At 31.3% G+C, this 14,011-nt stretch overlaps 1 protein-coding gene across 1 annotated transcript; it reads right to left on the reverse strand.

Moving 5' to 3' along the window:
- Positions 1–9,211: 9,211 nt before the first annotated feature.
- Positions 9,212–9,733, reverse strand: LOC102670414 (RING-H2 finger protein ATL70). The gene has a single exon (XM_006588975.3). It carries the CDS (start codon positions 9,731–9,733, stop codon positions 9,212–9,214), a length of 522 nt encoding a protein of 173 aa, XP_006589038.1.
- Between the last annotated feature and the right edge of the window lie 4,278 nt (positions 9,734–14,011).

A 14,011-nucleotide genomic window follows, 5' to 3' on the forward strand; every position in this document is an offset into this window, starting at 1 on the left:
GCATACCCTGATCATAACTCTATGTGCCCTCCTCCGTCAAAGGTCAACACTAAAGGTCAATACTAAAGGTGCACCGAAGAAACCGATGAAAAGAAGTCAAAGATCCACAAAGCGTGACCGTCTTACTGGGATTATGTTGATGCTTTTCATTCTGTTCAAAGCAGCAAATCTTCAATGAAACGTACTGCATCATCTTCTGAACCGCTGAAGCCAACAAGGATCATCCCGATGTTGGATCAATTTGCGTCATTTATACTGGATTTCATTCACAACGTTGTGGATGTGAAAGCGGACGGTAACTGTGGATATCGGTCCATTGTCGGTTTATTAGGTATGGGGGAAGATTCTTGGCTGTTGGTGCGCAACGAATTGATTAAAGAACTTGACAGATGGTCTCATGACTACACTAACCTCTTCAGTGGCACAGAGAGATTTGAACAATTAAGGCTATCCCTACTTGTTGATGGGTTTTCCAAGGTATGTTTTTAGGTTTTTTTTTTAAGAACAACAAATCGCTAACAGGCGGCAGAGGGATCATGTCTGGGTTGGTCACCTGCCTGGGTCGGTATCATGAATGGGTGAAATGTCTGGAAAAACCACTCCATGTAATCTTTAGATACCTGCCCAAGCACTACACAAAGGTCACTCACAACTACTACGTGGTCTGAGAAATGCATCCACCTGTCATCTATATCATCATATGACAACGAAGCGCTATCAGGCGGTGGAGGGATGCTCTGAATGTACCCAAACTGGCGTAGCACCCTCTCCGGTCGAACTGTGAGCACCATAGGACCCCATCTCAGCTGACCCTAGAACGATGAAATCAGCTCAAACCTCCTAACCCCTCGATGGTCACTGTAAGGCAACCAGCACACGTCTGTGACTGTCAAAGCATCACAACGTGCCCGGTACAACGCTCCTGTAATTCCCTTCATATGAGCCTTCATCGTCAGCCACCGGGAGGCACGAGAGGACGTCTCCTCATACGCATCATTGATGATGCACTGATGCACACTTGAAAAATGCTCATAGATCCAGCACTACAAAAAAAAAAAAAATTAGGTTAACATAACATAAAAACATGTTTACATCATAATCCAATGTAACATATTACGAACACAAAATTTACTTGTAATAAAGTAAGGTACCCCCCCAATCTGCCATGTCATGGTTCTAGAAACTTCATCTAACTGATCATACATATGAACCAGGGCCGCAGCTCCCCAGGCATAGCCCCCACTCTGACCCATGTCGCGAAAAGCCTCTAGATGCACCACATGAACATTTGTTGCACTCTTGTTAGAAAAAAGAGTGCAACTGACCAGGTGCAGGATATAAGCACGAGCTGCTATAATCCATCGTCATGCTTGACATCTCATCTCATAGATCTCCCGAACCCATGAGAGGTGTACATATGCCCCGCGCGCTCGTACTGTCTCGGCTCTAGCCTCCTCACCGGACACTTCAAGCAACTCAATCAACAAAAATATCGTCTCGTCCACGGAAAGAGCCTCGAAGTTGTGCAAGGCACCACTGATAGGGAGATGGAGGAGTGACGACACATCATATAGTGTGATCGTCAACTCTCCTACTGGAAGGTGGAAGGTGCTAGTCTCCCTGTGCCACCTCTCCACAAATGCGGATATAAGTCCAGGATCGTCAGTTACAACTGAACACTCGATCAATGGACTTAATCCTGTGGTGACAACCAACCCTTCAATCGCAGGCACTGGCTTCCCAATTAATGCCACCTTCCTCCTGTGCGACACCAACTTTAGCTCAGGACGCTCCTGAATTGAAGTACAAATCATTCGAAATACATAAATATCAATTTTTTTTTAATGAAAAACAAATCAAGAAGAAAACAGTAAGAAATTATAATACCTATCCAGTCCAAATGGCATGTGCGACATGCTCCGCAAATGAAGTCAGAACTGATGGGTCACAGGGCCCACCAGGGAATCCCTCATCAGCATGTGACCCCTCAGCACCATCACGACCTAAGTCCTCTGCAACAGTCGCATCTATGTCCACAGTCATCTGAGGCGCATTTTCACTCATCTAAGCAACATCGTCAGCCATATGAGGGACATCCTCATTCACCTGAGGAACATCCTCAGTCACCTGAGGAACACCCTTATCAACCGTAATATGTACTCGTCGCCTACGGGTTGATGCAGTAGGCCTACGCCTCTGGGGAACATCGACTGCATCATGCTCATCCTGTCTACCTCTGCCTATAACCCTAGCTAAAACATGACCTAAACCTCGTGTTCTAACCATGATCTGCAAATCATGAAGAACACGTATTTTTTTGGGTTAACTAAACTATTCATATAATTAAAAACCTACATATATTTACATAAATCTTTAGTCTTACGTTATAAACCCTAATCACACTACCCTAAGCATTGTTGACTACCCTAAACTAAACCCTACACACTCAACGACTAAACATATATCTTACACTCAACTAGGTCCTAACCCTAATACCAAATTTTTTATGCAAATACAAAAAAAAAACAAAAATTTAACCTAATATATAATATTTAATTAATTTTTTTTACTTACCACCATGAAAGCATAAATATTTGAATTATTATAAAACAAAATTTATATAAAAAAACAACTTCATTTATAAAAAAAATACTAATTTTGGAAAAAATAATTCTTTCTTCCAGAAGAAGGTTCTTCCGGAGAAGTTACCGGAAGAACTTCTTCCGGAAGCTTCTCCGGAAGAACTTTTGTTCTACTGGAAGAACCTTCTTCCAGAGAAGTTATCGGAAGAAGTTCTTCCGGGAGTATCGGAACGGTTGCTCTTCTCCATTTTGAGGCGATTTCCATGTCTTCTACCCTAAAGTCATCATCTCCTAAACTAACTAAACAGTTAACCTACGAGAGGAGGGGAGATAGGGGTTACTAACCTCGACGACAGAAACGTAGCAACAGCACCGCGGAAGCTTCGCAGCAACGCAACAATGGCAGCTTCAGGCGTAGAGGAAGAAGGAATGAAGAAAAGAAGAAAGAAGCCAGAAAGGTGGGGAAGAAAAGAAAGATACCTAACGCGTTTTGTTTTTAAATTTTAAGTTAAGGACAATTTTGTCCATTCAAAAAATTACTGGGTGCACCAACAACATTGTTGGGTGCACCTAGCATGTCCCAAAGAAGTATAATGGACATGGCATGGTTAGTGGACATGCACGGAAATGTCTTATGTGTGAGATCAAGCTGTAACACAACATTTAGGGGCCCACATACACGTTGGTCTTTCATATGGCATCTTCAATCCTTCACAAAACCAGTAACCAAATCAAAACTTTTGTATGTCATTAATTATTAATTATTATTGTTAGTAGTTGTCATCAATTCTTTCATATTAATAATTTTTTACCGATAAATATTTTTTTAACTTTTTACTAATATTTTATGGCACTTGTTAATAGTTGTCATTAATTATTAATTATTATTGCCAGTACTCATTTTGACGTGATAAAGCTCAATGAATCTTTTTACATTTTATTATTTTATATTTAAATTTTTTTACATGTTTTTGTAATGCAAAAATTATATCTAATTATATAATGTGACATAAAATAAAAAATATTTAATTAGATATATATGAATTATTTTTATTTTTAAATAAGTAAAAAATGATGAATTCTTAAATTTGATGTAGCATGGTAGATTTCACGAAAGTAAATTAGGCAGCTCTAGGTCAAAGGAGGAAGTTCAATTTTTTTAATATCTTTTTAAAAAATATATTTTAAGACGGTTCTATGAGAAAACCATCTTAGTATTCTCAATATTTTTTATTTTAAAAAAAAATATTTTAAGACGGTTCTTACATTCTAAGACAGTTTTCTCATAAAACCGTCTTAGAATCCTAAATTTATTTATTTTTTTTTTAAAATTATATTCTAAGAGGATTCTTAAAAAACTGTCTTAAAAAAGCTGCACATTCTAAGACGATTTTTAGCAAAATAATCGTCTTAGAATGTACAACTTTTCTAAGATGATTTTTTAAAAATCGTTATAAAAAGTTTTAACTTTCTACGATGTTAACTACAAAGACGATTCAAAACCGTAGTTAAAAGTACCTTAGAACCGATGTAGAATGACCATTTTGTAGTAGTAATGGTAACGCGAGCAAGCTTCTTGGTGCAGATGTTGGCCAAGCTTGAAAAAAGGGTAAAGAATAAAGAGGCAGTCGGTGAAGGTAGCACTCAAGATGCTATTTCCAATGAACTCGAGGCGCTTATAGGAGACAACTTTGGTGAAGGAGGGATGGGTGAGAGCTTCTTCTAAAAGCTTTTTGTTTCTAAATTTGTAGCCTAGGATCATCTCCACCTTCTTGAGCAAACACAAATCCATCTTCGTAGATATGGCAGTGACACAAACACGGTGCAAATATTTCAACACTTTGTCTTTGCCATGTCTTGTATGTGCCTCGAACACTAACAATGCATAATTGCAAGTGAGAAACACGACTTATACAAGCTCCTTTGGATTTTTTTTTTAATTACCAGAATAAATTTTGAATATTTTTTCTTCCAAAAGAAGATATTACATAATTGCACATGCCACTCCTAGTAGGAGTAAAAAAATAAATATTTTTTTACTCCTAGTAGAAGTAAAAAAAAAAATATTTTTTTATCATCAAATGACGTAGTATCTTTTAAGAGACACGTCCACGTGTCATGCCACGTCATCCTTTAGTGTCACGTTCGATAGTTCATGCGACACTAAAATTAACCTCAGTAACAGCGTTACTTTAAAATTTAACCGAAGAACTATTTTGCAATATTTATGCAAAGATAGAGACTATTTTGCATTTCACATTAAGTTAGGGACTAATATGCAAAATTGGTATAATCTCAGGGACTAAATTGCATATTCACTCTATTTTATAATAAATTGGAATTTTATAAAAAAAAAAGTAAAATACTATATAAAACATGTTTGAAAAAAAATTTAAATGTATATTAACATAATATATCGAGTTTGGAAACATATAATCTATAACTTATATAAAATTTATACCTGAAAAATAAAACTAATATAGCATTTAAAGTTATTAGTATAATATTTAGTCAAGTATACAAAAAACTAGATTTTTAACCTATGCATTGCCCATGCTTGTTTAAATTAAATATTTTTACATTTGCTTTTAGTATATTTTTTTAAAATATATGTACATACAAAAAGTTATAACTTTTAAATTATTATTTTGAAAGGAATTATCTTTTAAAATATTTAGAATTATATTAATATAATTACATTAAATTAAATATGACTAATTACCTTTTTACTTGAATAAATCTTTTTTTTTAAAATAATCAGGTCCAGTCATGTTTTTAATCCAGATAATTAGGAGAACTTATAATTTCAATAAAATATTAAATAAAAATTATTTAATATTGACGGTTACAAACATGAAAAAATTATAATTGACAATTATAAATGAAAGTGAATTATTATTACTACTACTACTATTATTTTTTTTCTCTTACATTTAAAATAATATTTAATATTACATGAAAATAAAATAATAAACATTAAATATGTTTTCTTTTCAAAACTAATTTTTGTTAAGCTAAAACTAATATTATATTATATTATCCATAATAGCATTTAAGATTTGAATTAAACAAACCAATAAACAATAAAGATATTTTCAGTTGAAAACTATTCATTGGTGAGAGAAGCCAATAATATTTAAGATTTATAAAGGTAAAAAGTTATCATTTATTTTTTTTAAAATGTTTCTTATATAAAAATTGAATAAATTTAAGATACATTAATTTCAGGATTTGTTTTCCCACCTTATTTTGGATATGCATGAACTTTATTTAAAACTATATATATATATATATATATATATATATATATATATATATATGTTAATGTTAATAAAAACTCATGTTTATTTCCTATTTATATCGTTAGTTATTTATTAAAATAAATATACGAAAATTAATTTTTAGATTTAAGTGTTTATAATATTACTAATTTTGATATATATTTGACTTTTTTATGTGTATCAAATATTAAAATAATTAATTTTATATGATAATATATTTTAAATATAGAGATTCTAATGAGAATTCATATATTTAATTAATACAATAATTAATATGGTTACCCAAAAAATAATATTTAATGTTAATATATTTCATAAAACATTAATATACTATATTTAATGTTGCTCAAGTAAATTTTAAGTAAAAACATACATAAGTAGACTGTTTCCTTTATAGTATTTTTTTTGTTAATTAATGAAAATTCAAAAAGAAAACAGTTCAGAAAATTTGTTTTGAAAACCAAAAAAAATGAAAACCAGTTCAATTTTTTTTTCTATTATCATATAGAGGAATCAATAAAAGTATATAATAATAATATTTTATCTCTCAATCTTATCATTAAATATTATCTTAAATAAATTACAATAAATTGTTCTCAAGTATTATACATATTTAAAATATCCACATTTTTATTATTATTTATATAATATATTTTAAAGCGATGACATTAAAATTCATATTAATATAATTTTAAATTTATTTAAAACTTCATTACTTGTCAACAATTAATTTTGAAAAATTAATTTTTACATATGGTATTTTTTATGTATATAATGTATTAAGTTGAATTTTATTTGTTAAAAATAACCAAACTAACAATAAAAACCATAGATAATATGAAATTAATGGGATATTTTGTGTAGCCGTGTATTATAAAAAATAAATAAAAAATGGTTTAAAATAATTTATTTTACAAATCTTCAATGGAAAACTAAAAAAAATATTATATAAAATGTAGGCTTAAATATATTTTTAATTCTTGATAAATACTCATTTTTTGTGTTTGATCCTTAATAAAATTTTACTTCAGATCGGGTCCCTCATATTTGAATTTTTTTTTTCAGGTCACTTGTCAATAGACGAGATCTATTATTTGCCTACTTACGTGACTGTTAACCGGTCCCATTGACATGGGACCTGGTGATATCACATGTACCCATTGCTCACTAGGATTACACTTACTATGAAATTAATGGGATATTTTATGTAGCTGGTGTATTATAAAATATAAATAACACAATGGTTTAAAATAATTTATTTTACAAGTCTTGAATGGAAAACCAAAAAAATACTATATAAAATTTATTTTAAAAAAATTCATGAGATTTTTTTTATCGATTGTTAGTTTTGTTAAAAATAAATTCAAATATGCAATCTTTTTTTCCATCTTTCTTTTTGGTTCTCCCTTGATTCTCAAGCTACTTTCTCAACCACTAGATCAACATTTATATCCCCACGATCGATGTAGCTTATTAACAACAGAATTTAAAGTTGTAGGCATCTGAAGCAAATGTAACTAAATATGATATGATACCAACACTACATATTAATTTTTGGTCTTCAAAGCTTGCAGACAAAAACACTAAGCTACTTCAAGTCATAAAATTCAATGTTTATATATATTTTTCAATCTTGCAAAGGTTTCCGTTTCTGAATTTGTCGAAGAGACATTTTCTCCGGTACACTTCATTGACAAAATATTAAAAAGTTTCTTTATTCACTATCTTTTAACAAGGTCATTTGAACTCAAAAGTTTATGTAGACTCATAGAGTTTCATAAATTCGACCCATAAACTTAACTAGTAAATTTGTAAGAGTTCATTTCATACAAAAATAATAACAAAATATCTATAAATAACAGTAATTAAATATTTCAACTATATAATTAAGTAAAATAGTAAATCATAAATTTCATAATAATTAAATAATCAAGTCTAGTAATGTATCACTACTAGATAATAACTTGCAGATGTTATAGTAGTGATATATCATTCTTATCGAAAATTTGATGTTATTAGAGAATAAGAGTTTGATGTTATTAAAGGTGAAAATTTTTGTATTTGAGAATAATACTAAATAAAGGTATGTTGAACACTAAACCGACAAAAATAACCCAAAATGACTTATATTTTGGTCTAATTTTTTAACTTGTTGACTCATTAACTCGATGATAAACTAGGAAGTCTACCGAGTTTACTTAGAGTTTATAGAGTCTACTAAAAAAAGAATTTACTCAAGAGTCAACTCACAAAAGATAAATAAACAAAGAGTTAATGAATTAACTTAGAAAGTTTGATAACCATTATCTATATATTGAAAACCAATAAGCCAAATTAATTCACCAAGTTGCAACCTCCTTAAATAGATTTCCATGAGTCCATATCCAACAACAATAATTGAGTTTGAGTCCTTGGGTACTTGCAATAGCCTGCTATATATGGTTACAAAAGGCTTTAATTAAATTGTGATCGTAGTTATAATTTTGTTACATTTCTTGATATTGAAGAAAAATATGGCGAATTTGATCACAATTATGGTCACAAATATTTTATATATTTTGACGTAATGGTCGAAATTACCATTAGGGACTGTTTTTTAAAACCTACATTACATGCATACGGATACGGAACTAGTATCAAATACCAGTTTTTGGGGTGAGATATGTGATTTTTCATAAATCTAGAGTACGGCTGCATTAATATAAATTAAAAAAATGTATATGTTTATATATAAAAATAGAATTTAATATAAACATGCATAACTAAAATTATATATATATATATATATATATATATATATATATATATATATATATATATATATATATATATATATATATATATATATATATATATATATATATATAAGATTATGCACTGACTTGTAAATTAGTTTTACTGTCACTTATTCATAGACTTTAAGATAAGTTTATTTTTAAAAATCATATCAATAATAATTTTAATTATTTAATAGTGTAAAAGTTTCTATACTAATAATACGTAACTATTAAAACTCAATTTATAAATGATATAAAAAAACATAAATAAGAATAATTTATATATAGTAAAATAGGAAGATTTTTGTATCTATAAAAATTAAATCTTCAACTCTCTAAGTCTTGGGGTTGAACTTGTTTCTTTGCAAGGAATAAATAAAAGAATATGTACCTTCTGTTTCTCTTGGAACAAATAAAACTTGGATACAGATTTGATACCTATTCAAAAATATCCAATTTTAAAAAAAAATGCACATACATACCCAAGAATATCCAATGAATCCTACAACATAATTTTTTAGAAGTACCTATACTTCAGAGTTTAAAATCTTACCGTTCTAAATTATTCTATTTAATCACGTCTTGTTACCAAAGGAGTAGCTTCAGCAAGAGGAGTTGAAAGAGGAGATGGCAATGGCGAATTTCGACACATGGGGCATGAGAGGTTCACCTGCAACCACCTATCAATGCATTCTCTATGAAACAAGTGACCACAATTAGAAAGAAGCTTCACACAGTCCGTGTCCTTGTAATCTGCCAAGCATATTGAGCAACATGATGATGTCATTGTTTCTGAATCAGGCCTATGATGCTTGGCTTCGGAGAACAACAACACTGGATAATTGTTCACAAAAGAGTTTTGCTGATGAACTTGGATAGTTAAGGCAGAATCAAGCTCCATGCTGGTGTTGGCAGTGACACTTACTTGGCTGTTTTGCAAGCTTCTATGGCTACAGTAAAAGGAAATGAGACTTATGAGAGCGATCATTAGGAGAATCCCTAGAGATAACCCTACCGAGTAATATGCGTATGATCCATTATGCTCCTCAGAAGGGTTGTTCATGCCATGATCAGAATTGGAAGTGTTGTTCATGATCCTTTTAAGTCAATTTCCCTGCACACGGATGGAATGAGGGATAAGAAATTAACTTCAAAAGCAATCCAAGGCAAAGTTTCAATATATGGAGTGGACAAAACCTTAATTAAAATTCAAGTTCCTTATATTCTTGTCTTCAAGTTCTTAAATTAGATAATAACACGTGGGTATACTTTTTTTTTTCTAACGTTAATTAGCCTCTATTTAAAATATACTGGGGGAGATTTTAAAAAATTCACTTGAGTATTTGATATAAAGTTGGGTTAATTAAGTTTTTTTCCTCAAATTATATGGGGTTTTGAATTTTTGGCTCCTAAACTATTTTTTTAAAAAAAGTTGGTCCCTAAAGAATTTGTTATTATTAAAAATAGTTTTTGTCGTTAATATTTTCTATTAAGTAATGAAATATTATGAAATAAGACAGATTAAGTGCCACATGTATGTCACATACATGACATATAAGCTTTATTATATTTAAGTAAATAATTAGAATATTATATTATTAAAATGCAAAAAGGAAAGAAAAGAGTCATTGTTGAACTCTAGCGCTCTAAGCACGCATGAACATACAAAACTATAAATTTTGCAGGGGTTTTGATGATGTCAAAAAAGAATTTTCTTAATAATAAGTGTCATCATAAAAAGGGGGAGGGGGGGGGGGGAATGTGAATCGTGCATGTTTTGATTATGCTGAAAAGAAATCACTTGATAATGATTGTCATCATAAAAAAGGGGGAGAATGTGAATGTATGGATACATAATTTTGATGATGCCAAAGAAGAATCAAACAAGGTTGTTTCAAAGGATAAACATTACTTTAAAATTAATACAAGGTTGTTTCAACAAACAAAGTTTTGCTTCAAGATTAACTCAAGATCAAGTCTTTCCTCAAAACAAAGTGTTTCCAAGACATCCAAGGCTCTGGTATTCGATTACCAGGCAGTGTAATCGATTATCAGAAGACAATTTTGAAAAATAACTGTTAAAAATGATTTTGAATTTGAATTTTGAACCTGTAATCGATTATCAGCAACAGATCTCTTAAAATTCAAATTTAAAAGTCATGACCCTTCAAAATATAACTGTATAATCGATTATCAGAAACCTATAATCGATTACCAGTGGAAAAATTAAGAAAAAACTTTTTGAAAAGACACATCTTCAAACCATTTTAAAAAGGTACAAAGGACCTATATATATGTGTATCTGATTTCAAAAAGCAAGAGAGAGATATTCCAAGAGAACTTCGTTATCAAATGCTCTCTCAACAACTCTTGAGCAAATACTTGCAAATCTATTGAGAGTCCATCTAGGAACTTCAAATTGTATTATCCACTCTAAAGGAGAGAAATTTTTATGTTCTTCTCAGAAAGTCAATTGTAATCAAGAGACTGGTTGTCTCTTGAATTGTGAGTTTCCTGAACACAAGGGAAAGAGATTCCTTGGGTGTTCAAAAGTTATAAAAAGGATTTTTACAAAGATAGTGAAAAATCTCAAGTGGGTTGCTTGAGGACTGGAAGTAAGCACGGGAAGTGGCCGAACTAGTATAAATTGAGTTTGCATTTCTCTCTTCCCTTATCTCATTTATGTTATTGCAATCAATTTTGTCTTGCATGTTTAAAGAACATTAGTAAATTGATTATTATTTCTTCTTCTGCATTCTGAGCCTATCATTTAGAAGGGGGTTAAAAGTTTGTAAGTGAGAAATTTTGAAACTTAATTCACCCCCTCTAAGTTATTGAGGCCACTTGTCTAACAAAAACTACCCATGAGGTGATATGGGATGCAGAGCAGCAATTCATCCTTCTCATCTACAAATTATTGATAAGGACTATTTATATTAACGAAAAATTATTTAAGGACCAAATATTTTAAAAAAATAATTTAGGAATAAAAAATTCAAAATTCCTCTAATTTAAGGACTAAAAACTTAATTAACCCTATAAAAATTTTCACATTAAGTTCCTATAATTAAAGCGAACAACTCACTTCACATGATGAAGTATTCAATCTCGATAATTCAGCAAAAAAAAGTATTCAATCTCAACTGTTTTCCACAATTAATATTACGTAAATATTTATAACAAATGAGAAATTCAATGATTTTATCATCATCAAAGACTAAATTATTTACTTTACCTAACACGCTTTAGGGTCGTACCCAAATCCATATTATCCTTATTTTGTAATAGCATACCATATGAGGTTGAGTTTCTTTTCCATAATATTGATGTCAACTTAGAGTTTTATTTTTTAGTATTTGGAATGGAAAGGGAGGTTATATCGAGTGAATGATATAAGAACATGTGAGCAGTTGTTACCTGTGATCATATTCATGGACAAAAGGAATAAGATGGCAACTAGTGGGGGAGTTATTATGTGGAGGTGGTAGTGTATATACATATTATCCATACTATAGTAGTTGCGTACTAACTGGCGAAGGCCAAACATGTCTGTCATTTAAGTCAAGGATACCTAGGAAGAGACGTCACGTTAAGAGAAAAAGAAAAAAAAAAGTACTAGGTGTGACTATTAAATTAATTGATGCACATATAATTAAGATTGTCATATCATATGTATGTTTCTCTAATCTACGAAATAGTACATGATTGGTGTTAATGTCATTATATTTGACAAATAATTAAGAAAATCAAGAATCAAAATGTGGAGCTTTGTGGTGCCGTATTTTGTATGAAATTTTTATTACTGGATGTACGTGTGCATGCTTCATTATTTGCTGCAAATTTTGACTTCGGCTCGTTATCGTATGTGTCATCCATCGCTTTGAAATGAGAAAATCAAATTTGAAAGGTTAAATTACAATTTTCATTTTCTTTTAATTTTTCATTAATTTGTGATGTATAACTGCTTGTGTTAAGACTTTGTATTAAGTTTTAGGTTTAAATATATTTTTCATATACGTAAAATAGTTCATTTTGGTTTTACTACCTAAATTATCTTTTTTATTTATTTACTACTTAACATTTTTTATGTTCAATTCTGGTACCTACCATCATTTAGGATATGTTAAGTTATGATGCAGACACTTTGTTAGTCTTTCACATCACCACTTAATATCACTGAAACACGGGAGGTAAGCATGGGTTCGGGTCCCCCTCCTTTCCAATTCTGTCTGCACTCCCCCCCCCCCCCCCCCTAAAAAAAGGAAAAAACAAAAAATAAAAAAAGACTGTGTTATCTATAAGGAGAGTCCATTAGGTCAAGAGGAAGAGGGACTGTGCATTAAGGCATAGAGAGGGTGACACAAATCTCGAGGACAGAAATAAGGTCAATTACGTTGCGTCATTTAGCAATGCCGTTAGAGAAGAGGGAGGGGTCACCAAGTAACCCCTCATTCCTTCACTTTCTCACTTTTTCCTCTCCTTTCTTCTTTTCCCCATTCTTTCTCCTTTCTTTTCTTTTTTGCGATTTGTTGCTTCATTTCGTTCTATCTCACTGGGGCACCTTGGCCGCTGGCGAGGTTCATGTGGATTGGACTGCGATGTATAGTTTATTATTGTGTTTTGTTTTGGCTATTCGCACATTTCTCATCACCTTCCTCATGTTATTTTCATTTTCTTTAGCTCCGCCACCATGCCACCATCATGTCGCAATGTTGCGCATCACTGGCCTCGTGCCGTCGGGCCCTGCATTGGTGGCGCCATAGAGGTGTACCATCCTTCGTGGTAGGGGCCTCCTTACTCACACCGTTTTGGGGTTAGGCAATTAGGGTTTTTCCAACCCTATTGCTTGATTACCGGTTGGGTCGGGTTGCCTTGACCTGGTTCCAACCCTAGCCCAAAAAGAGAAAACGATAGAAAAAAGAATCTATTCCTACCTCCTCTCTTACATTTACACCCCTTGTCTGAAAGAAAATAAAAACTTCTATTTACACCGGTTTTCATTTGCGCATACACCCTTTTTTCTTTCAAGGCCTGACAAGTAATTTACATATCTTTAATTTGAATTGTTATCATTAATTCACATATCTTTGTTTACATAAAAAATAATTTGAATTGTTATCATTAATTTATATATCTTTGTTTTCTAATTTTTATTTTTGATCAATAATTTTTGTAGAGATTGTTATGGGAAAAACAACTACTCTTGATGCATATTATAAAAGACAACGTAATGAAACTCCCTAAGTAGCAAGTAATCCATCAACTCTTCCATCATCTTCACAAGAACAACAATTTAAAGTTCCTAGAATAGAAGAAGTAGATATCTCCTCACTTGAGAAAGATCCAGGAAAGCGTCTTTCTATTTGGAAAT

Source organism: Glycine max, chromosome 10 (assembly GCF_000004515.6).
Source record: "Glycine max cultivar Williams 82 chromosome 10, Glycine_max_v4.0, whole genome shotgun sequence".
Lineage (NCBI taxonomy): Eukaryota > Viridiplantae > Streptophyta > Magnoliopsida > Fabales > Fabaceae > Glycine > Glycine max.